Genomic DNA, 23,119 nt, shown 5'->3' on the forward strand with positions numbered 1-23,119 from the left:
TCCAGGAGGGGTGGCTGGATCCGAAGGGCCTCGATACCGTCGATAAGCAGGGCGCGAATAAGGGGGGTGTTGAACAGAAGGAATAGGATCGGCGATATAGGGGACCCCTGGGGGATACCGGTAGGGGAAGTGCCCATCTTGATCTGCTCCCAGATGATTGTTTAGGTCCAATTCAGAGTAATTTAGGATCCCCTCCATTCCGAGAGCCACAGAACAAAGTATAGCTCCGTCCTTGAGCGTGGGGTTGATGCATCGTTCCTTAACATTTGATGACCTTCATTTGAGAACTCAACGTGAGCTGTTGTGATGAAAGCTGAAGAAGAAACAGTGGGAGTCGAGGAACAAGGGAGAGAATCATACGGCCTTTTAAATACGAATTTAGTCCTATTAAAGCTATAACAGATCTCCAAGCTTAATCTTGCAATCCTTGTTTGGCCTTTTGATCCGTACGGCAGCTCCGCCAGCAACGTCGTGCCAAAGACCTCTATCCATTTAGCTGCCGTTGTGATGATGCTACCGCCTAAGATGAACTTTCTTTCGCTGCATCCAATATTTAAATCAAGATTTATCTTTGCTGTTTGATTGTCTTCCAGAGTAACCAGAAGCACAGTGACAGGGAGCGTAACAAGAGGTCTGACAGGATGGTGTTCGCGTGTACATTCAATCTTTTTCCCCCGGTGGCCGAACACCATTATGAACAAGAGTGAATATCGTATTGCTCTCAACGAGCTTTTTGGAACCAGAGAAGCAAAGGGAGGAGGGGAAATTCAGGGCTTATACGCTGCCACCGCGGGGCATTGCCTCTTGGTCTATCGTAAGTTCGTAACGTTGTAGACGCTGCTGCTTGACCGAGGTGGCAGAGTTGACATGTGTCCGTGTGCAGTGTATCATATTATGCAGGCAATTCAGTACGAGTACTGCCAAGTGGCATGCATAGCTAGGCTCGAACGCTACGTCCCTCCAAACACCCCAGCACGTTAGGTATCCAGGCATAAGCCAAGATACAGCCGGACCCAGCAGGGATCTGTGGGTAAAGGATAGACTTCGGCAGAACCCATGGGTACCCATCTAAAACCCATCGATGGGTTGGGTTTGGGGTCCAACTGTTCGACCCATCATGGGTTATGGGTTTTGTTGATTAATAAGTGATGCTTCGATGTTGGTATTATTGATGAGAGTTGATTGTGTTGTTATTAGATACAGAGAGGCTGGTAGCCAGGTAAACATGTAGGTATGCATGCACGTGCTCCCAGTCCCCGTGATTAGGATATTCAACAGGTTTAAGAGGAAAACCCATAACCCATGGGTACCCATATTAGTGCAAACAAGACAAATAGTGGAGAACTAGTTAACTAGTTATAGCCACTGTTGGTTGGGCCCCAGACTTGACTTGATTATATGAATGCACGAGAAGCTGGTATTGAATTGGAATCTGGTCGAAGGCCAGGTCCGGCGTACTTGTGCCGGTCCGGCCCCAGCGATCGCCGGTCTAGTTGATCGTGGTTCTCACCCCGTGCAGGGACTGCTCATATATCCCTCTCGTTTAATCTAACCAACTACCATAGCTGCCTCCTGTCATCTAACGATGTTGTTTGCCCTATCACTAGCTCTGATTAGTTACCCACAACTATAGCCCTATGTGTGCCCTGCCAGTATCCTAACCTGAGAAAGTTAGGACCAGGAACATATCTGACTGTACTTATTAAATATCATGCTATAGCTCCATGAGGTGAAACATCGCCCCCAACATGTCTGGGCATCGTTAGGATTTATCTAAAGCTGATACCAATTAAGAGATATAGAGGAGCGCGACCGAATGGGCTCTCGATATACATATTTTGTAATATACCCCGTTTAAATCCAATCAATCCCCTCGGTATTTCTTTATCTATTATTACCAGTCAGTCTTTACTTTTTCACGGTCTTTTGAATTTTCTAGTCACTCTTTTCTCTCTTTCGTGTTCGTTATAATGAAACTCTCAAGCCTCTGATGAGGCATGTGGCACTCGGGCTACTGTATCTTATCCTCCTGTCTGCATTCCAATCAGCCTCTGCTTTGCCGAGAAAGAGCAAAGGCATTGGCAGTCATCGTTCTGGCAGTGGTAAAGGCAGCCATGGATTAGGAGGTCTCCTTTCTGGCCACGATGACAAGAAGACCAGTAGCAAAACCGACGATAAGAAGCACGGATTTAGTGGACTCTTCGGCCACGATGACAAGAAGAACAATGGCAAAACCGACGACAAGACGCACGGGCTCGGCGGAATCTTTGGCCATGATGATAAAAAGGTCGGCAAAGGCGACCCACAGAAGCCTGGAAATCGCAAACCCGGTGGCAAGAATGCTGGCAAAGACTCCAAACACGGCAAGGATAGATGCAAAACTTCCAAAGGTGGTTCTTCCCAGGGCCAAAAGCTTTCTCCCCGAGATATCGCAGCCCGAGATCTTGCCATACGCGAAGAAAGCAGCAAGATTGGCCAGGATGGCATGGAAGGTGCCCTTGCGAATACCAAAACGCTTCAGACTATTTACCTCCGAACCCGCATCGGCATTGCTATCACCGGAGATGATAGAATTTACTTGTACTGGCTGTTGCAATGATATCGAAGCTGGAGAAGCAATGGGACCTGATGGGCCCTAAGAAGAACGTGAAAATCTACCTCAGCTCTCTGGATCCTGACCCCTGCAAATCGGACCCCGGCGCCAGAGACCTGATCGAGCAGAATTAAAAAGTCGCGAAGCTTTTTGAGGATAAGTTTAGAACCCTCATTGGTGGTATTATTCATGTGACCCATTGTCCTGCCCGCGATAATCTAACGGGAGATGAGGGGACCATGGAGCGTGACAGAAGGGGCAAAGTGTTTGTGGAAGGCCGCCAAGTGAATTAATAGATGCCGAATTTGGGTGTAACTGTAATGCCATAGCCGGAATACGGGAAACAGGATCGGGATAGAGGCATGATGCAGTAGAATTCTGACGAGTATTCGTACATCATCTTGCTGTTGTGTGGCGTTTGTGTTGCTTTGATATAGATATTATTATATGTATGAATGAATACAAATTCGGGAGAAAAACATGCTTTCGTCTACTTTTTATTTTCGGGTCTGACCAGCTTGGTAGAATTTCTAAATCTGAGGGTAGATAATGGGTATCAGCCTAGTTCATATGTGATTGTATGTAACGATGCTCCAAACCAACTATATAAAGACCAGCAAGATATCGAACTTGGGGGGCCAGTAGTGGCAGACAACGCTCAGTGATGTTAATAATTCATTACTGTTAGGTGTCCTCTTCAAGAATCGTTAATATTTGGTTATTAGTAAGTATTTCTTTGCGCGCAATCATTCCTTGAAGTCGTTGGTTTTAGTACAAGGCCCCATTCTCACAACTAAGGTAAGACCCTAGCTTCTGTTAGGTCGCACCCTTGGGTCTGGGGCTGCTGAGCCAGGGCATGCCTTCTGTGATCCGAGATGCATATTTCAGCCTCGCGATCAGGCCAATTTGGCAACTCATACAGGTGCGGATCAATCCGAAGCCCCCTAGTGACTACAGAACGCGGTAGGAGAAACCATGCAGGCACAGTCAGATTCATTATTAGAGCAAGATCATTTCCCTCCTCGAAATTCTTCTTGTAGTGGATAGACTAAGGAACCTGATCACCTGCACGACTTACGATTAACTTACTGACGACCTTCTTCAAAGTCCGCCACGGGATTATTACGTATTGGTCCAGTTGAGGGGCCTGCATATGTACCCCTCTCGGCATTTAGGGGCAGATCCGGATGGTCAAATCGCGGTCCCTACGGAGTCATCTAGGGATCGGACGACTAAACGGTCCATAGAACCTATTTGGAAGGTTCCGTCCGGGTCCTTCTCCGGTCTTTGGCGAGCCCTACACCCTCTACATAAAACTGTGTTGGGCAAGCGTCTGGCTAGGAATCCTCTAAGCAATAGTAAGACGAAGAAGAGGAAGAAAAAGAAGAAGAAGCATCGCGCTTCTACAACCCCCCGTCACAATAGCTCTCCTCTCTGGCCCCCGACCACAAGTACCAGGGAGCAGATGTCAGCCCGTGCGGCAAAGCAACAAGGGTAAAACTGGGGGCCTAAAAAAGAGTGGGCTGGGGTACATATCCTGCACACTTGAAAACCAGGTGGTTGAAGACTACACTCTACACTAGACTGGGTAGGTACCAGGGAAGGGAGCATTTAGATGGTGGTGCGAAGGATTTAGTGTCATGTACCTAGATATGGATGGAATATTTTATGTCGCAGCGTCCGCCTTGCCACTAACAGCAGTTTCCCGTTCTAACAGAGCAAGAAAAAGAATAAATCAAAGGCTGGGCGTAAAAACGGTCGCAAAATCTCCGTCGATCCAGAGAACTCCAACCTTCAGCGCCGCGATCTTCCACTCTCCATTAACCTGCGCGAAGACCATCGTGTTAATCCCGTGGCCGGTAGCCAGCACAGCCGCAGCACCGTCTCGTGGAGCTCTCCGAATCGCCGTCATAATCTGAAAATCGACGCTTGTGCGGAATTCCGACTCCCGGGTCCATTTGCACGCGCCGACCAAATGGTGCGACTGGATCTCGGGATTGCCTAGTTGGTCTGAACTGGAGACTTGACCAATATATACGGAAGGCTGAACAGCGGTAGCCTTGAGTTGACCGAGGGCCGAGTAGTCCATGTCGATCACAGGCGCAAAAATCGCCGGCAGACGAGCCCAGGATTTTGTATCGATGCAAGTGGCCCAAGTATGGAGGAGGTTCTGACAGGCGAGAGGGATATCGGGGTCCGACATGGCTTCCTAAGGGACTCGGGATGGATACGTCAAGTGAAGGGGCGCTGATGTGGTAAACAAGGCTGAATGCAGTGGGAAGATGGAAAGTGGAGAAAGTGTGCTCAGGCAATGGCTCGGCACAGTAATATAAATGTCAGGAATCAGCAGAAGTGAAGAAGGGAAGATGAACTGCTGCCCTGTGGTAGACACACTGGTTTAGTGCTTATTCGGTAGCAACGAGCCCGCATAGTTACTCCGGGGCCTCGACCCATACCTGACGGGATCATCACGGTTACATCCTTCCCACCGGCCCTAGACCTACAGTCAGATTTAAAGCTCCACCTACCCCATTGGATGCTACTGTGGAATACTTGGAAATAAAGATCGACAGGCCTTAGTAAGCACTAAGACTAACTAGTATTAGTTAACTAATATATGGTATGTACATGGATCGACAGCCGCTAGCTGACTTTGAACACTTCGTCTGGTTCATTGATCCTACTGTTCGTCCCTGTGGTTCTATACACGGAGTTAATCCTCTCCCGTATAATGTGCAACTGATCTGCCGTCAAAGTATCGTTGGCGCCAGGGAAAGCGTTGAAGACGGCCACCGGTTTCAGGGCTTGCGTCTTAAATAACTCTCTATTGCGGCGAAATGCGGTCAGGAGAATCTCCTGGTCTCGGGCGTCTTCCAGACAGTTCAGGCTAATCACAGGATTGACAGTCGCATCCGATGATACGATGCTCACGTTGCCGCGCGAGAACGTGGCAACGGGCCCGAGAGATGCGGCCACGTATGGCCTCTTATCTGCAAGCCCATTGCTACTGTCGGCCCCTTCGGCAAAGACCTGATCGAGTACAAGGTACTCAATATGCGGCCAGTCTTCGAGTGGATTGATGCCTGGAAGGTCTGAGGGAGCCAGTTGAGGCACGGCCTCTACTTATGACGTTAATACTAGCTTGGGGGGCTCGGACACGCGACTGTAGATGCTTGCATCATCGTTATTGTCAAGCGTGGAGCGATAAGGCGACATTTTATTTGCAAGAACCGTAGGAGCGCCGCTTGTAAAGTAGATTAATAATTTCTCTTGCTGCTCAGCGTGATGTTGTAGACGACAAGTGCAGGAGGCGTCGAATTGTAGCCATCTTTGGATGCCTCCAGTAAATCAGCTTTCTGCAGCGCAAACACCGAGTGCTTATAACCTGCCTTTAGTATCTGTTATTATGCCCTGAATTGGTCGCGAATATCTCTTATATATGCTGGTTTTTATATATTAATATCTACCCTCTTCGTTCCGCGGCCATAAAGCCGTTATTTCCTTGTTATATATATTCAAGGATTGGCTAGTTCAGTCGCCGTGTCACAGGACTTGACAAGGCTCTCGACCGAGTTCGTCCAGACATAGCCAGTAAATGTAGGAGCTGGGGTCAATGTTTCGGTAAAGGTAGTCAACGTCAACACGGAACGGTTCAAGGTGTTCGACGACAAGCCAACAGTACTCGGCAGCAAGGGCTTCCAAACCTGCTTCGGCATAGTGGTTCTGTCCAACCATGGCGTCATCCTCGAGCACTACAACCCAAGCGAGACAGATGTAGACCAAGCCAAAGAGCACATCCCCAAACTTTACCAGGAAATAAGGACAAGCTTGCCGGGGCGACGGCGTACATTATTGCGAGCGTTAACTTGTGGATAGAGGAATACATCGACCTGAAGCTTGTATCTCAATTGGAAGATATGATAAACAGCGAGCTGGGGCTGGAACCTCACATCGTGAAATATACGGATAAGTTGAACCTTCAAGGGACGTCTGATGGCGATATCAGGGATGATTTTGAAGAATGGGCGGAGAAGCTTATGGATGGGGAGATCCTGGTAAAGCATCCGGGTGGGAAGGATCCCAAGGGAGCCGAGCTTATCTTGGTCCACCTTAAAATGCAGAAGGATCCCCAGACCAGTCATTTATCAATCAACCGGGCTCGACGGCTGTTGGTTTCCTTCCCCTGTCACAGGTACCAATTTGCTTACTGCCGGTGATGGGGCTTTGCATATAATTCTATAGCGAGTGAACTCGATATACAGATCGTGGAAACAAGTCGGATTTGTCTCTGCAATACAAATTAAATAACTCCACCATCCAACATTGAAACAACCTTTTCATGGCCCTGTTGCAACCCAACATCTCTCACAGTAAGGTCCTTTTCATCTCTCACACTGACATCAGCACCCAGCTGCAGCAGGAGCCGCACGCAGTCCAACGCATTACCCTTAACCGCGTAATATAGAGCCGTTTCCGTCCACTGGTAGTCGTTATGATACTCGTACTCGCGTTGGTTCACAGGGAAGCCAACTTCATCCAGTAACCACTCCAGAACATCGATCCTGCCGCCTTGGGCAGCCCGGTGCAGGGCATTGCTGCGACAGAAGTTTCCCCGTGGGCGGCGAGAAGTCGGAGAGTCTGCATTAAGCCATGTTCAGCAGCAAAGCTGAGGACATCAATATGACCTTTGTAACCTTGGGCGTTTGGATCAGCGCCATGGGCGAGGCACCAGCGTACGCGTCTCTCATGGTTCACGACTTGTCTGTGGAATTGATTTAAATTAGAATGTCACCGGCGTATATTACCTAGGGAGATATACTAATTGATAGATAGGTATATATTATGGTTAGGGGAGATTCAACTAGAAATACACGCACCTGAGGATCGTACAATGGTTCTCCTTTATCGGCTCATTGATCTCCCATCCATGTTTCTGGAATAACTCCAGGACATCAAAAGACTCTGTCTTCATCGCCCTCTGCACGGCGATGCGTGAAACTGGCCATTTTCTGTCTTCTAGAAGGTACCGGATTACATTTACTTGATTCTTCCTTGACGCCTGAATCAACCATTTTTCCGGCACTACCCGAGGGCCCCTAGGGGCCCTCCCTGAATTCTGCCGGCAGCTTTTTTTTTTGTTGCGGAGTGGCCGCTATAGCCTGCCGTAGGCAAGCATCTACAGCAGATAGATTACTTAAAGCGCCTCCACATAGTCCTTGATCCCTTCTTGAGATAGTATTTTATAAGCTTATTGAAGGTTATGAATTACACTGAGCTTATTCTTAGGCGTAAAGAAATGCGTGAATTACGGGCTTCTTACGAAAAGTAACTTCAGAAAAGAGAGCGCCACGCTAGACAGCTAGTTATTATAGATGGGCCAGCTATTCAGGAAGGGCTAGAGCGATTTAAGCGCGAGAATGAGCTCTATGAAGCACCCGATAGATCCTGTACTTTCTGCAGTTAGGCTAAGCGTACGAACCCCTCCCCCTCTCCCCAACATTATTCGGGGACATAGTAAAGTTAGATGCCCTAACCATATAGTAACTAGCTTACAATTAGTCGGTTCATAATGGCTCTGGTGTATGGCCCGCGGGCGGGGATTGGGGGCGCGGTGGCCGCTCGCTAATGAAATACGATATCACGTAGAGCTGATATGGATAATGAACTACCTAGCCGCCTGCGAGTACTTCCTTCCAAGGGAAATCACTCAGGTGTGGCCATCTTCCTTTCTACATACGCAGAATTAACCCTAGAAAAGCCGCAAAGTTGTCGTCACGGCCGCATCAACCAGCACACTCGTCCCGTTGATATAGCTCGCTGCCGGACTCAGCAGGAACGCAATAGTATCAGACACCTCATCACTCTCTGCAGCCCGCTTAATAGGAACAAAAGCCGAAATCATGCCCGCGACGTCCGGATTACTTCGCAGCTCCTCATCCAAAAGGGGCGTGCGAACCCAGGTGGGACAGACAGCGTTGCATCGGATTCCTTCGGCTGCATGGTCCAGACCTGCCATCTTGGTCAAACCCATAACCGCATGTTTTGATACCGTATAGGACATTTTGCCCGGAAGTCCGGCAAAAGAATTCGCGGAGGCGATATTGACTATGGCACCACGGCCGATATGACATATCGCGTTACGTCCTTGTACCTGTCGGGGAGTTTGTTTTCGCATAGCAGCGCACTGTGCGCGAACACACATCATCATTCCTTTCGCATTAATATCCAGGATCCGTTCGAAGTTCTCGATGTCGGTTTCGGCGACAGGGCAGTGAACGCCATTATCAATCTAATGACCGTTAACAGTCAGGGAGGGAACTGAGGTGACGGAGAAAGAAGCAGTCCTTACCCCTGCACCATTCACACAATAATCCAGCCGGCCAAAGGTATTGACTACAGAGTATACCATGTCCTGGACGGCTTGCTTATCTGTAACATTGACTGTAAATGTAGTCGCGGTGTAGTCCTTGTTCGAAGCGTATTTCCTGCTTTCCTCGGCGGACTGTTTGGCGGTCTCTTCGTTCATATCAGCAAACACAACCACTTTTGCACCAGCCTCGGCCAGAGAAAAGGCGGCTTGTTGGCCGATGCCGCGTCCAGACTGTGCAGAACGTATAGTCTATTAGCCAGAATTGCAAGAGGATGAAATTGTCGCTGTCAAAAAGGTCAGAGCACGCTGCACTTACCCCGACAACAAGCGCAATACCGTCAAGTTGGGTGTTAGTGATCATAGCGAAAGTTTGCTGAAAGATAACAAGGACCTCATTAATAAAGAGACAAGTACCAGGGAGTTTGAAAGAAGAACAAATCTGAAGGGAGATTTATCGAATTTATATCTCTGAAGCCGGGACATAAGAAATCCTGGCCAGCCAAAGGACTCCGCCCCGCGACCAGGTTGGATGCAACTGCCAACAGACCCCCATATAGCTCGTGAGGGGTTAGAGGACCAGGGTTTGACAGGGATGAGGCCGGCGCCCTCTAGCAACAGGAGGCCAGCGAGCGTTGGTCTTTGTGGCAAGAAAAAAACTCATTTTTTGCATCAAAGGATAGCGTATCCCGTAAAATTGCGGTACGATGGAAGTTACCTACCACTGAGAAATATAACCTTGATGCATGCCGAACTGCTGTTATTTTTCAGCGGGACCTATCCAAGTGCCCATGAAGGAAACGGCGTAGCACAAAAACGGAAGAACCATATTAAACTACATTTATCACCAATCAAGCGAGTAATAAGTGGCAAGATGTATTTTCATTTAAACAACTCTTCTTCAGCTCACTGAGAGCAAACAATCCAGAAGAAAAATGTTGTGTCAAAGTGTGCATATGGTGAATAGTCACATCTCTGGTACTTAATACCAGATTTGTGAAATAAAAAATGGCCTGGTAAAGAGAAGAATATATTACACCTGTAGCCATTCATCTTCACTCATGTTGAATCGCGTATGGTGATGGACAGTGCAATATCGATCAATATACGGTTGAAGCTTTCTAGCCCGATCAAGCATTAAGAAGGTAGAGTTCCATTGTGTACAAATATCCTGGATAGGAACAAGATATGGCCCTATTGTTTGAACATCAAAAAACGCCTTTCGGCGCTTTGGACTGGCGTTGATGAAGAAAGCAAGGTCCCGGATCTAGAATAAATATAAAAGGACAAAGGTTAACATTTCGGCTATAAAATAGGATAGAAGAAATCCTACTAGCAGAATAATATCGCTGGGTACTCACTACCTATAGCTGAATGGGGCCAATCCAAGCGCTAGATTAATCGTACATTGCTACCTGGACCAGGAAGCAAAAATGTTATGTTAGCATGGTATTTTAGACAAAGTATTCTTCAATCTATCTACATACGATCTCTTGAGTCATGGAACATTCATTCACGGTTATCGTTCACCAGTCTTCCATACTCCAACATGAGGCGCCACCAGAAAAGTCTCATATCTTCACTGCGAAGTACACGGCGCGACCACTCGTGGCTGCTTTCAGCAATCCTTTTGCCCAATGCCTGCCCCTCTTCCTCTTGGGTAAAATAACGCACAATTTCCGGGAAGTCCCGAAGGTCCATGCTGACCGGTATATAATGGACCCATGGAATTAGCCAGTCATCATGCCACTCTTGGTAAAGAGTTTGCTTCATTACAGCCGATTTGGACATCAGCAAGCGGTAGAAGCGCCCACTGAGACCATTTCCATCCAGGTCGAGATTATATCGTGTTCTATATCCATCATCTATACCGTCTCTTTCCCCATGCAAAATATGCAAGACATCATTCTGTTCTTTGCATGCTATGTCGTCACATTGAATGGCGGCCGAAATCCGCACCCGGGTAGAGTTGGAGATAGCTGCCACAGTGGAGGTCACTGGAACCCAATCTGGGCTTCGTTTATCCGGTTGCTGGAGTCGATGCAGCAAATTAATTGGGTGGCTTTCGTCCATCATCATCAATACTAAACGCTGACGTTGTAGTGATCGCCAGTTCTCGGAGGTAGAGTGGCCTCCCGTATTTGACCCTGTCCAATAAACAATATTGTCTTTTTCTTCCCAATCCATATCTTCCCTTTCTTTGTATTCTCGCGTTCGCAGCTTCTCGGCATAAAATAGACTTGGGTAAAGAATATCATTGAAGCAGGACGCTTTTGCTTGAGAAAAGACCGGGACTAGGGAATGGGTGATAGTCATTGACGCTGGATGGCGGAGACCAGCATGGATTTTATGAAGCTCGGGAAATTGACAAACGTCCTTTCCCAATGTTACATTGGAGAGAAAGCCTATCTCGGTCAGGAAAGGAGAATGTTCGGCCTTTAAAGAAAAGTCCCGCGCCATCGTGTCAGGAGCACATGATAATGATAACGCATCCCAAGTATTCTGCTGTCCAATACTCAGTAAATCGACATGTTGGGCGATTTCTGGGTTTATTCCTGGTAGGACTGGAGTTTTGTGCCTATTACTAGCAGCATTCAAGGCATGAGATAGCATATCGTGAGGTACAACAACTTTAGCTTCGTCCATGGTATTCATCGCAAGGGTCATATTGGGTAAGGTTTCAAGGACCTCTGAGTCAAACCAAGGGTTGAAAATCTGCGGATTCCAGGCTGCAGGATCGTCAAAGGAGAGCCTTGTACGTTGGTTAACAGTGAAACGATACATGCCTTGCCCTCGGCTAGCTTCAATCACGTTTTCAATACGAGCGCGAATATCAGATGGAGCTACACCCCACAGGGGTTCCAGACCTGACATCATCGAGTCAAACTCGTCCACTAACAAGAAATTTTCTTTCTGGGCTGCTTGAAACCACTTGTCAAAATTCGGAGGAGGTTTCCGTCCATATCGGCGCTCGTACTCTGCACAGCAAGCACTTAGCGTTCGAGATTGTCGATCGACCATCGCATTAAACTCAAAATCAGCCTTTGCAGCAAGGTGGCGAATTGGATGTGTGGATAGATGTCGTTCAGTTCGTAATTGATACGATTCCAAATGCCATAATACTGAATATCCCATAAGAATGGGCAATATCGGAATAACTGCCATAGCGAAAACTCTTCGCCTTGTTGTCGATGGAGGAAGATGAATGACTCCCCATACCAGTGATAGGACAGAAATCAACGGGGATAAGAGGGACGCTTGAAATGTATCTGCCAGAAGGCTTTGCATCGCGGCTGTGGAATATGAATCGATAGTTGCGGCAGCAAAAGTTTGACCACCCATAACCTTTCCATGTGTAAAAATATAGTATTAGCTGAGATTGATTTTGTTGAATGTATTGATTCAAGGATTCTGTAAATACCCACCAAATAGCCAGTAGCTGCCAGTCCTGCTGCGGTGAAAAGCGCCCGCAGTACCATCAGCCATGCTAACATAGACGACGGCGGAAATACCAGCAAAGCTCCTATGAGAATGAAAGATACGCGAAAAACTATAGCCTCAAGCATCTGAAGAAGAGGTAGGTGTAGGTTATTGTCCCGGCATGTCTCTAATAAGACAAATGCGGATGATCTCGCCATCACAAAAAAAAACATAACCAAGGCCGAAGAACCATTTAAAAGGTCACTAAAGTGGTAAAGGAAGAACAGGCATAGTAAGCCAAGAGCTGATAGTTGTTGATAGTGCCGGAGTTTTGAGGCTGATCGTAATAATTTGTTATGGCCTCCTGGCTCCGGCAAGGTAGGCGATTGTGAAGCTCGATATTGCAGTGCAATGGATAGAAATGCCACGGTCATCGGCTACAACATATTAGCCAATACGAAATACCTATCGTCAAATTAGAAAAGCAGAGGTATACCATTGCCAGTTCTGTATCATGATGCACCATTAAGACACGCGCACCCGCAATGCAAATTGAGGTGCTCCATGTTATCCAGTTGAAGGCGTATTTCTGTTCCTGCGGCAATATACCATTGTCGAGCGCCACTGTCGGCTGTTGTATAAGTTTGCAACGCAGTCCAATCGCAATATACAAGAATATCCAGCACAAACACTCGACACGAATGTCGAGGTTATATTTTAGAATCTGTTGCGAGTACTCGGATGTGAGCGCGATAACGGCGGCGATAACGTATGTAGTGCTGTAATCCATGGCTTGAGTATATTCGTCAGTGACATTTCAGGCTCTGTAGTCAAGTAATGCGAAACCCACTTGTTGGTCCATCTACCTGTTTTAATCACAACATGAGAATGCCCCTGCCTGGGCTTTCCTTGCCGGCGACACCAACTGTGTGCTAAGGTGGAGTCAAGAAGGAAAGAGAACGATGTAAGACGAACAATAAGACAGATCAACTCATTTTACGAATGATAAGCCGAGGGCAGCGAAATGAGATCAAGTTCTGAATACGGAGTGGGGAGTGTAGAGAATGGCTCGTAGCCGTCGGGCTGAGAGAGATTTTGTCCCCCAGCATTTCAGCCCGATCGCTTAATTCACACAAAAGTAGAAAAAGGCTCTATTGAGACTTGAGCAGGGATAGGAAATTGCACCTTCCCAACATTGCCATGGCGCAACTCATTTTTTCAGCTCATGTCGTGGAAAACGGTAAAGGCCATATTGGATAGACGCCGGCTGCTGCGCCGCTGACAGCCGGTGGGTCACGATGTGCCTGGGATCACCAATGGCCGCGGGTGGCTTAATGAAGTACATCTTACTGACCCACTCTCATTTCTAGGCGCAGCACCAAGATTGAAATGAACTGATAGTCCGTGAGGGGTTGGAGGACCAGGGTTTGACAAGGACGAGGCCGGCGCCCTCGAGCAGCAGGCATGTCTGTGGGGGCATTTCAAATCAGTCCCGGGGCATGTTATTGATTAAAATGTAATAAAATGCAGTCAAATTTCTAGATCTTCCCATACAGGGTACCAAAAAAGGCCAGCCTTTCCACAGAGCTAGAGTGCGGCAGCATCTGCGAAAATCCAAATCCGCTCCGTATCCGCTCTGCAGATTGCTATAAGGACCTGAGGCCTTACGTGAGGGTTTGCGATAGGTGTGAAAGGTAATAATGCACTAGAATAGGCGCAGGGATAGGTGATTCCAAGAATCAGGTCTCTCGTTGAGATTAACGCTGAAGGACTGTGTACTGCCCTCGCGCATAGTTAACTAGTTAATTATAATATTTATAGATAGTTCCAGGAACGTAGCCGCCCGGATAAATGAGACTCATAATCCTAGGGAACGGGGATAATCCGAAAAGCTAAATATAGAGCCAATACACACTGGCGCCAAGCTGACAAATAACTACCTGCACAAGGGGCAACGAGGGGGAGGTGGATGAATGTAAATATCAATTAACGGGACAGCGTCATCGGACGAAAGTAAAAGAAAAGAGCAAGCGCCAACCTCGGTACGTTATACCCCGCCAGCCCTGGTACACAGAGTTACGTGGAGTTGGCCAGGGTACCTGCAGGCGCTCCGAACTCAAGTGGCCCTGCAGGGTCCATTATGTGCGATGTTATCATAAGCCGGTCTCTCAAAGTGCCATTTGGCATGTAACTGGACTGATGACGGCCTGCGGCTGGGGAGAGTTGTCTGCTCCCTCATATATTGGACAAACTATAACAGTATAGATGTGCAACGGGATAAGGGTTTCCTCACGCTTACAAACGGGGTATTCCGCTATGATACAAGTTATTCTAGGCTATATACGAACTTGAAATGCAGGCATAATAAAGGATCTATCTCACTAGATGGCAGATATGCGGGCAGGTCTCCGCTCTGGCCTATTCGCGGTTGGGTGTTTCCAAAGGATCATCGTGACAATAATCCTAGTTAATAATAGTCCCTCGACGCGCTTCGAATGAACCAAAGTATGTCTGTCACAGGCCTGCAGATAATCCCTGTTAGCTGTCCTTCATTTGACGGCATGCACCACGCTGGCTCCACCATGCAGAACCGCTCGCCGCTGTCTGGCTCAGGGGTTTCTCCCGTTGCTCAAACACTCCTCGACTCCCACGCTGCGAGCGCGCATGGCGGGTGGTCGGCGAATATCCCTCTCGACTGCCTATATCGCCTCTGACCATTTCCACCGTGCCTGCGATGCCAACCTCGTCCACTATGCAATGCGTCAGGCTTCGTTTGCTGGCCATTGCGCTCTTATTTCGCTCCTCTTATCTAGCCGCTGCGGCTGAATCGCCGGCGCCCTACACGATGACTTGGTCGGACAAAAGCTACGGCCCGGATGGACCCTGGCAGGCCATCTCGGTTCGCATGGGCAGTGAAACCCAACCGCTCGCCCTCTATCCGGGAGGAACATGGGCGAGCTTGGTCTTCACGGAGTCCTTCTGTGCCAATACAAGCATTTCATCCGTCTGCTACGCGGATAGGAGCGGACTGTTCCAGACCAAAAACTCGGAGACCTGGGATAACAAGTCCATTGAATTTGCGCCAAACAGAGATAAGTGGTCTGGTCTCTCAATGGGGTATGCAGATGCGGTGCCGGTCAACGCTCTTGCTGAACGCGCGATGGATACCATGGAAGTCGGAGGAAACAAAGTTGCTGGCCTCGACCTGATCGCAATCTCACAGGCTTATCAAACATATCCCGGCGGTCAGAATTTCCCCCTCGAGGTTGGGGATAGAAAGTGCTATCGATACGGAGCTTCTCGTCAACCGTAAAATGCCAAACAGGGTAAAGGTCAGCATCATTATTACTAGTACCCAGGGAGAAGGTCGGCTTCTTTCCGCGAGAACGACTAAAGGTTTCAATTACAGTAATTTCAGTAGTGTATTAACGTTCTAAGCGTTAAAACTGGCTGCGGGAACGCAGGTTCTCGTGCAGGCTAAAAAAGGGATTGTCTTCTACGTTCTTAACCGGCTTATCGACTCCATAAAGATCTTTATCTAGGAGGGAGACTCGGGGGCTCTGAGGCTGAAGGGCCTCGGGCTGCTCGGAGGCCTCAAGACGCTGGAAAAGCTCGAAACGCTCAGCAGAGGCCTGTTCTGCGGCAGTCTTCAGCTGGATAACTTCCTCTTAGAAGTAGAGAATAATCTGTATAGTCTCGGAGTAAGTCTTTTTGTAACGCTCAGCGCGCGAGCTCTGGTAAATTACTAAGATATCACGGGCATTCGCCTGCTCCTCTAAAATCTAAATCGTTAACTTCATTATCTCGATCTCGTGAGTAGCGTTGGAGGTCTCAGTAGAACAATCTGTAGGGGCCGGAGAGCGATCGAAACTGATACGAGATATCATATCGAGACTACTAAGGTCGAGGCGGGTGCTAGTGATGAAGGCACGCACAGTTAATGTTGCCTTAGGATCTGGCTGATTATTAACGAAGGGCTGAGCTGCCTTGCTGGCGATCTTGGTCGTTTTCGCAGGTTTCTTCTTTACGGCGGTGCTAGGAGTCTGCGGCTCAGTAGTGGATTCATCTTGGCTCTCTTGGGAGTGCCGTGAAGCCACGCTGCTGGCTCTGCTGGCGGCAGACGATCTAGTAGTAGGACAATCCATCGGGAGGTCCACTCTAGAGGTCCTAGAAGGATTCTGGAAGGCCTTGGCAATGCCAAGGTTGTGCAAACGGGTAGTGGATCAAGTCAACGAGAACAAGGTTCAAAGGGGTCCAAATAGATGAAACTGATAAAATACTGATGGAATCAATGAAATAGCGATGCAGCTTATTAGTGTAAGGCACTGACCTCAAGAAACGTAGGTATGCATTGACGAAGAATAAGCTGCATAGAGTGCAGCTTGTTCTGCGTGAAGAAACTATTTATGCCTACTATCTGGGGGTCACGTGACAGAGTCATGTGAGCCAACATACCGAAAGGTTCCTGACAGTTTCTGCGGCCGAGGAAATGATGTCTGATAAAATAAAATTATACAGAAAGGGGATCCAGCTAATTACTATTATACTACGCTGTATTCGGGTGGTGTTTTTTCTTCATCACTAGTTACTAGTCTGCATTATGTCGACAATCCTCAGCGACTTGAAAATCTTTAAGATAAGTGACCCATTTATAACAGTTAGATATAATTCCAAAAAAAAAACGACCGAACGCTTTTTCAGTTGCAGCCGATTCAATTCATAGTGTATCGTGCAACCTTTAGCGTTTCTGCTATCTGAGTCGTTAGAATATAAGCTCGTATCCTAAGCTAGAGAGCCTCGACGGCTCCTTATATATTCTAGAAACAAAAGGTAACCTCTAGAGAACTCGGCGGTCACGACGATCAAATATTAATGACAATGGAGTGAAAGGTATTATGAAAGCCGAAAAAAACATGAAAAAATCGATACTGGATAACGTGTAATTTAGGCCATAAAAAAGTAAATATATCAACTAGTTACGCGATCAATTCGATCGGTTCATTGAGGCGATGAGAATGGCAGCTTAGTCAACTCCCGCGGCCACAACAAACACAAACAACATGGAGCCTCCAGCATCCCCTATTCGAAATGTATCACGCAACTCGCTCGCTACGAACCTTCCCCGCAACACTAGTCGCATTGGCTCCGTGACGGTTGTACTTTTGCAGTAGGGGGCTTTGAAATTCAAACCTTCTTGGCAGTCATGTCGGCGACAATCCCCAAGCGCAAGCGCGCAAGGAAAGCATGCATTCCGTGCCATCAGCGCAAGCGGAAATGCGACACCGAATATCCATGTGGCATGTGCACCACCTATGACTACAATTGCAAGTACAAGGAGGACGACATCACCGGCGCTGCAGGCGATGGCGTTGATGGCACGTCTCAAAGCAAGCGTATCAGCCATGGTGGCAGAAGTCGTTTGACGAGCCGCTCTCATGCAGAGCAAAGTCCTCACGAAGTCAACGGCTCATCGACGAATAGTCCTAGCGTCGTGGCTAGTGTGTCAACAGGCATCTTCGATGAGCACAAATCCAGATACGCCGGGGCGTCAGCGGCCATGGCATTTCCACACATCCTAAGCGCGGCTCTCGGTTCCGACTGTCCCCTCAAGATGCGATCATTCGCTTACAACTTTGGCATCCGACCAGAAGAGACATCTAACACTCACTGCCTGCTTGGAAAACTCATATCCAAAAACGACCTCGGCTACTTTGCAGGTGCGTATTTCGCGGCCCTGGCCCCTATAGGCGACCTGTTGGACGCCAGAATCTTTCTCGACCGGTGTGAGGATTATTACAATGGCTCCGGTAGTACCTCAGTTGCCTTTGCCGCCGTAGCCGCCGGAATAGCTAGTCTTGGGTCGTTTTTATCCCCCAAGGGACATCCGCGGGAGTCTGAGCTGGTGCAGTACGCGAAAACGGTACTCGATGATCCGGCCTCCATGCGCATGCTAAGCATCGACCACATCGTCGCGTGGTGCTTGCGAGTGTTTTACCTGCGCGCCACGACCCGCCCTAACAATGCTTGGATCGCTTCCTGCACTGCCATGCATCTATGCGAAACAGTGGGGTTGCACGAGGAAGGGAACATCAAGAAGATGGCGTCCATGCCCGGCACCGCGGTCCTGGGATATGATGCCGACCGACTGAGGAGGATCTTTTGGATCGCTTGGGCGGGACACAACATGCTATCCTATGAGCAAGACTGTTCGGCGGTACAATTTCGGGCTGTGACTTGCCAGCCTATCATTCCGACATTGGATTCTGTTGCCGACCAGTTCGTAAAACTGATCCAGATCATCCCGGCGCCTAACTCGCCGTTTAAACTTGAACGGCAGCCTTCGAATCCCAGCGAGGAGCTATTTGAGCGTCTCAAAGCACTAGATGAGTTCCAAGTCAGCCATCCCTTCTTGGTGGTGACCAAAGCAGACATCGCGCTGTGCTTCTATCGACGCATTTACCAGCTCAAGACCTGGATACCGGACGAGTTCATCAAACTCGTCATCGATTGTGGAAACGCCGGTGTGGAGGCGGCCGAGCAGCTCGCCACCCAGGGTCGTTTGTTCTGGAACGTCATTGGTAGCGTGTTTCAGTATGCGTGCGTTCTGTTGGCGATCGACACACCAACCGCCTCCACCCATATCGGCACCGCCTTCAAGGGATTGGAAAGCCTCGTCAAGGCAGCTGATACAGGGCTGACTCGTGAGGCGCTGTCGATGGCGCGGCACCTACTCAGCCTAAATATGGCAAAGAAGCGCAAGGAGCTTGCTCAGCTGGAAGCTGTCGAGGCAAGCTATGAAATTTCCCAGACGCAGCCGGAATCCGAGGCCAACAACTCCGTGCCAGACATGAGCTGGGAGCTTGATTGGGACCAGTTCTTCATCGATCCGTATCTGTCGATGCTTGGTTGGGACGCCGAGCTATAGAAGTGCGTGGGTTGTTGACATGACGTATGTAATTTGTCATCCTTCGTGGTGTTGGGCGGCGTTGGTGCGGCTATTGCGGAGTTATTCCTTATCTATCGCCGCATCAGTGGATCTTAGCCTTATCCGCGCGTGTTGCTGTGCGGCTGCGGCGGCGGAGATCGCGGACTTTACTGCGGCTGGTTTGGCCCCCATCGAATTGCGTAAACCCAACAAAGGATTCGAGACTAGAGCTTCAATCTATAAATGGATGAGTATTCTCTGCTTCGGCATAAATCATCAACTTCACAACTCACACACTCACCCAATCACCCACACACCTCAACCATCTCGCTCGACCACAATCACAACAATCAACAAATACACTCCACGAATCAATTCAACCTCCTGTCATAAAAGCATAACCCAAAACAAAGAAAGACAAAATGCCCCGATACGCCAAAGACCAGCCCACCGGCTTCCGAAACGTCATCGAGCGAGTCGCCATTGTCGGGGTAAGTAACCCAGTCAACAACTCCACGTTTACAACAATACTAATAAACACTCCCAGGCCGGAGGCACCGTTGGATCTCACCTTGCTGCAGCACTCCTCAAGACCGGAAAACACACAGTCACAGCCATATCTCGCAAAGACAGCTCCAACAAACTCCCCGCGGGCGTCCAAGTCGCCGCAGTCAACTACGACGACGAGTCTACGATTGTTGCCGCTCTCGAGCACCAACAATTCCTCATCATAACCATGTCACCTACCGCTAGCCGAGATACCCACAGCAAGCTTGTCCAGGCGGCCGCCAAAGCTGGTGTTCCCTACGTGATGCCGAACGAATACGCCGGGGACATTGAGAACGTGAAGCTCGGTGAGGATATACTATTGGGTCCTACAGCCATCGCCAACAGAGAGGAGATCGAGAAGCTCGGCATGCAATGGGTTACCGTGTGCTGTGGGTTCTGGTACGATTATAGCTTGGCGGGCGGCGAAGCACGATTCGGATTCGACTTTGACAAGCGTTCTTTGACGATCTACGATGATGGCAACACCAAGAACACGACGTCAACGTTATCGCAGGTCGGGCGCGCAGTGGCCAAGGCACTGAGTCTCAAGGAGCTTCCGGAGGACGAAAATGACAAGAGCCTGACACTGTCGACGTTCCTTAACAAGGGCGTGTACATCAAGAGCTTTGTGGTCAGTCAAAACGAAATTTTCGAGAGTGTCAAGCGTGTTACCGGGACTACGGACGCCGACTGGACAATTACGCACGAGGCCACGAAGCAGCGATACGAGGATGGATTGGCGCTGGTTAAAGGTGGCAACATGGCTGGTTTTGCTAAATTGCTGTTCGCAAGAGCGTTTTATCCGGATGAGCCGAGCGAATTTTCGGCGAAGGCGCTGAATGGGATCCTTGGATTGCCGGAAGAGAACCTAGATGAGTCGACAAAGGTCGGGATAGATATGGTGAAGGAGCTGCAGAGCCGTGCTGAGCGTATGGCTTCCTGAAGGCGACATCTGCAGGTCCGGGGGCTTAAACTGTACAGTAGAAGATTGATTGCTTCAGACCAGCGCTGGGGAATGTTAGATATGAAATGGTCAAAAGATCGCATCGCTTCTCTTATTAGGTCAAGAAGAGTACCATTCCATTCCTTGCCGCTGCTCAATGTACAGACGACAAAAGATAGATCCGGGGGGTTTGCTCTGCTTCCAAGGTGAGATTTCTATTATCTCGACACCGCTTCAATCTAACCGTAGCTCTCTTCGGTCTCTGGGGGTTGAAGCAGCATCTTCTATCTTCTGCAGTGTGTGGTCGGCAAAACAAAGGTTCCTACCTCCATCATTCAGACCAGGCAGCCCCGTCCTTCAAGAAAATCGCTGGGCAAAGTTTGCTGATGGGTGGCTCGGCATTTGCTCGTGGTTCCACTACACGGCGTGTCTGAACCTTTGTGGACCTGGGCTGAAGCGCTGCTCTTCTCCTTGTGTCCAGTCCTTGTCAAGGAAGGAACAAGAAGAGCGTGGACTTGATCCATCCTTGTCTGGCCGGGTGACGCGCACCTTCCCCTGGGAGAGAGGCAGATGCGACGGGGTGAAAAGTCGCTTGTAGGCCCTTCGTTTCCATTTCTCTTCTATTCCCCCCCCCCCCGGACCACTGAGGACTGTAAGAATCTCGCAATCACTTACATTTCCAGCATCTCCTTCCAGTTCTTCAATCTTAGGTCACTATCCCCTTTCCTGCTCCAGACACTTCTACTTCGTCCATCATTGAGTTTCAGTATCATCCAGCCCCCCAGTTTGATCTCTAACGTATGGTACAGGTCCGTGAAAAGACCCGCGTCCTCCCCATCCAAGTTGACGGATCCCCCTCTCTCCCTCCATGTCCTTGTGTTGTCCCCCGTGGGAAGCCATCCCAGCTGTACGTGAAAAGCCACCACGACAAGATACAAGGTGCTAATAGTGGGCTCAGGGAGAGGGCGTTGCCGTTGCTACGTCTCCAAAGGTATATGTTCAATGACATCGCTTCAATTGTGACCAAAGATCTAATGAGTGATACAGGATTCTTCACCTTCCTTCTCCAATACTGAAGATGTTGGTTCCTCCTCTGGCGTTGCGAATGCCGTCAACAACGCAGCCGAGGATACTAGCTTCCCAATATCCCTTATGTATGGCAAAAAGCATCTCATTTCTGGCAGCGTAATCAGCTCGGCAATAGTGCTTGAGAGTCGTCCTGAAGGCAGAATCTACAGTTTTACTTTTCCAAATGTACTTTAGAAACTCAATCGCATCAGGCTGTGTCTCACTGAGACTCGACCGAAAATGACTACATCTAGTTAGTTGATTTTTCTGCATCTAAAATGCTCAGGATATTGTATCGCTTCTCTGGTTGGATCAGGAAGGCTCCCATTTCACTTCGTTGCTGCTTGCTGATTGACAGACGAAGGGATATGTTATCATTGTCATATTACAAAAGGCTAGAACAGATTTTTCAGTTAAACATATCTGTACGCATAGCTGCTGCGGTGATAGCCTCTGCTTCGTTTCCCCATTGGAGACCGTCGAAGTGCCAGAACCCATTTTATATTGATAGACGCCCCCGCCCCCCCCTTCGTCGGTAACACGATGATCTCGACAGTAATATGCTAAGAGCCGTTTATCACTGTCAGTATCACGCCGACATCTTCCATTCGTGTCATGAATTTCACATTGCTGCTACGTAGCTTTTCTTTAGCGGCACAGGCAAACATAGCGGTCGTAGATCTAACAACACCTAACAATCATGAACGAAGGAACCTTAAAATCGGGTCCTTTCATACATCGTGGCCTCGCAGTTTTTCTTTCCGGGGTGTCCAGGAAGGAAGACTTGGCGGTTGCGATGAGAGACTCGTCGGTGTTATTGTCGCCGAGGATGGTGGACTGGTTGCGAAGGGGGATTAGCGACAGTGTGCCGATTTGGGTGTCTTCGCGGATACTGTACTTGATGTTTTTGCTGAGGCCAGAGAATTTCTCGAACAGTCTACGGACCTCGGGGATCTTCATTCTTCGTGACATTGGATGATGTAGGAAGATTACGAGATGGGAGATTTGAGGATGCGACTACGGAATACAATCCACGGAATTACAAAGACGGCATTTCTTCGGCCCATTTATTTGACCTCCCCCTCCCCTCCCCTTCTACGCCGCCAGTCTCGACCCCAGGTGACTTAGTTGGAAACAGGCACACAATGATCCCGGCATCGGTTGTTGACACGTTCATACACGGGGGATCCAACGGCTCGCACCTCCATTTGTTCCGCGGCGCGGTATGCATTACACGAAGGTTTTGTTTGCCGC

General features: G+C 48.8%; 10 protein-coding genes across 10 annotated transcripts; 4 read left to right on the top strand and 6 right to left on the bottom strand.

Annotated features, from left to right (window-relative positions):
• Window positions 1-1,990: 1,990 nt before the first annotated feature.
• Window positions 1,991-2,599, top strand: KD926_007678 (uncharacterized protein; the record flags this gene model as incomplete). The annotated part of the gene is made up of 1 exon (XM_053100554.1): window positions 1,991-2,599. One exon carries the CDS (start codon window positions 1,991-1,993, stop codon window positions 2,597-2,599), a length of 609 nt encoding a protein of 202 aa, XP_052955717.1.
• A 1,729-nt stretch (window positions 2,600-4,328) lies between these two features.
• KD926_007679 (conidial pigment biosynthesis scytalone dehydratase Arp1) lies at window positions 4,329-4,796 on the bottom strand (the record flags this gene model as incomplete). Its single annotated transcript, XM_053100555.1, has 1 exon — window positions 4,329-4,796. One exon carries the CDS (start codon window positions 4,794-4,796, stop codon window positions 4,329-4,331), a length of 468 nt encoding a protein of 155 aa, XP_052955718.1.
• Window positions 4,797-5,236: 440 nt separating this feature from the next.
• KD926_007680 (uncharacterized protein) lies at window positions 5,237-7,565 on the bottom strand (the record flags this gene model as incomplete). The annotated part of the gene is made up of 5 exons (XM_053100556.1): window positions 5,237-5,712; window positions 6,163-6,397; window positions 6,442-6,702; window positions 6,927-7,231; window positions 7,484-7,565. The coding sequence occupies 5 exons, from the start codon at window positions 7,563-7,565 to the stop codon at window positions 5,237-5,239; spliced, it is 1,359 nt and encodes a 452-aa protein (XP_052955719.1).
• A 777-nt stretch (window positions 7,566-8,342) lies between these two features.
• Window positions 8,343-9,324, bottom strand: KD926_007681 (SDR family NAD(P)-dependent oxidoreductase; the record flags this gene model as incomplete). Its single annotated transcript, XM_053100558.1, has 3 exons — window positions 8,343-8,882; window positions 8,943-9,194; window positions 9,280-9,324. 3 exons carry the CDS (start codon window positions 9,322-9,324, stop codon window positions 8,343-8,345), a joined length of 837 nt encoding a protein of 278 aa, XP_052955720.1.
• Window positions 9,325-10,469: 1,145 nt separating this feature from the next.
• KD926_007682 (uncharacterized protein) lies at window positions 10,470-13,170 on the bottom strand (the record flags this gene model as incomplete). Its single annotated transcript, XM_053100559.1, has 4 exons — window positions 10,470-11,938; window positions 12,386-12,483; window positions 12,921-13,011; window positions 13,071-13,170. 4 exons carry the CDS (start codon window positions 13,168-13,170, stop codon window positions 10,470-10,472), a joined length of 1,758 nt encoding a protein of 585 aa, XP_052955721.1.
• Window positions 13,171-15,114: 1,944 nt separating this feature from the next.
• Window positions 15,115-15,693, top strand: KD926_007683 (uncharacterized protein; the record flags this gene model as incomplete). Its single annotated transcript, XM_053100560.1, has 1 exon — window positions 15,115-15,693. The coding sequence occupies one exon, from the start codon at window positions 15,115-15,117 to the stop codon at window positions 15,691-15,693; it is 579 nt and encodes a 192-aa protein (XP_052955722.1).
• A 127-nt stretch (window positions 15,694-15,820) lies between these two features.
• On the bottom strand, window positions 15,821-16,525 carry KD926_007684 (uncharacterized protein; the record flags this gene model as incomplete). Its single annotated transcript, XM_053100561.1, has 2 exons — window positions 15,821-16,041; window positions 16,279-16,525. The coding sequence occupies 2 exons, from the start codon at window positions 16,523-16,525 to the stop codon at window positions 15,821-15,823; spliced, it is 468 nt and encodes a 155-aa protein (XP_052955723.1).
• Window positions 16,526-17,583: 1,058 nt separating this feature from the next.
• KD926_007685 (uncharacterized protein) lies at window positions 17,584-19,305 on the top strand (the record flags this gene model as incomplete). Its single annotated transcript, XM_053100562.1, has 1 exon — window positions 17,584-19,305. One exon carries the CDS (start codon window positions 17,584-17,586, stop codon window positions 19,303-19,305), a length of 1,722 nt encoding a protein of 573 aa, XP_052955724.1.
• A 422-nt stretch (window positions 19,306-19,727) lies between these two features.
• KD926_007686 (aromatic alcohol reductase) lies at window positions 19,728-20,797 on the top strand (the record flags this gene model as incomplete). Its single annotated transcript, XM_053100563.1, has 2 exons — window positions 19,728-19,796; window positions 19,853-20,797. The coding sequence occupies 2 exons, from the start codon at window positions 19,728-19,730 to the stop codon at window positions 20,795-20,797; spliced, it is 1,014 nt and encodes a 337-aa protein (XP_052955725.1).
• Window positions 20,798-22,428: 1,631 nt separating this feature from the next.
• KD926_007687 (uncharacterized protein) lies at window positions 22,429-22,837 on the bottom strand (the record flags this gene model as incomplete). Its single annotated transcript, XM_053100564.1, has 2 exons — window positions 22,429-22,556; window positions 22,603-22,837. The coding sequence occupies 2 exons, from the start codon at window positions 22,835-22,837 to the stop codon at window positions 22,429-22,431; spliced, it is 363 nt and encodes a 120-aa protein (XP_052955726.1).
• Window positions 22,838-23,119: the final 282 nt, after the last annotated feature.

Source organism: Aspergillus affinis, assembly GCF_023601865.1.
Source record: "Aspergillus affinis strain CMG 70 chromosome Unknown NODE_47_length_219368_cov_88_841667, whole genome shotgun sequence".
In the NCBI taxonomy this organism is placed as follows: Eukaryota; Fungi; Ascomycota; class Eurotiomycetes; order Eurotiales; family Aspergillaceae; genus Aspergillus; species Aspergillus affinis.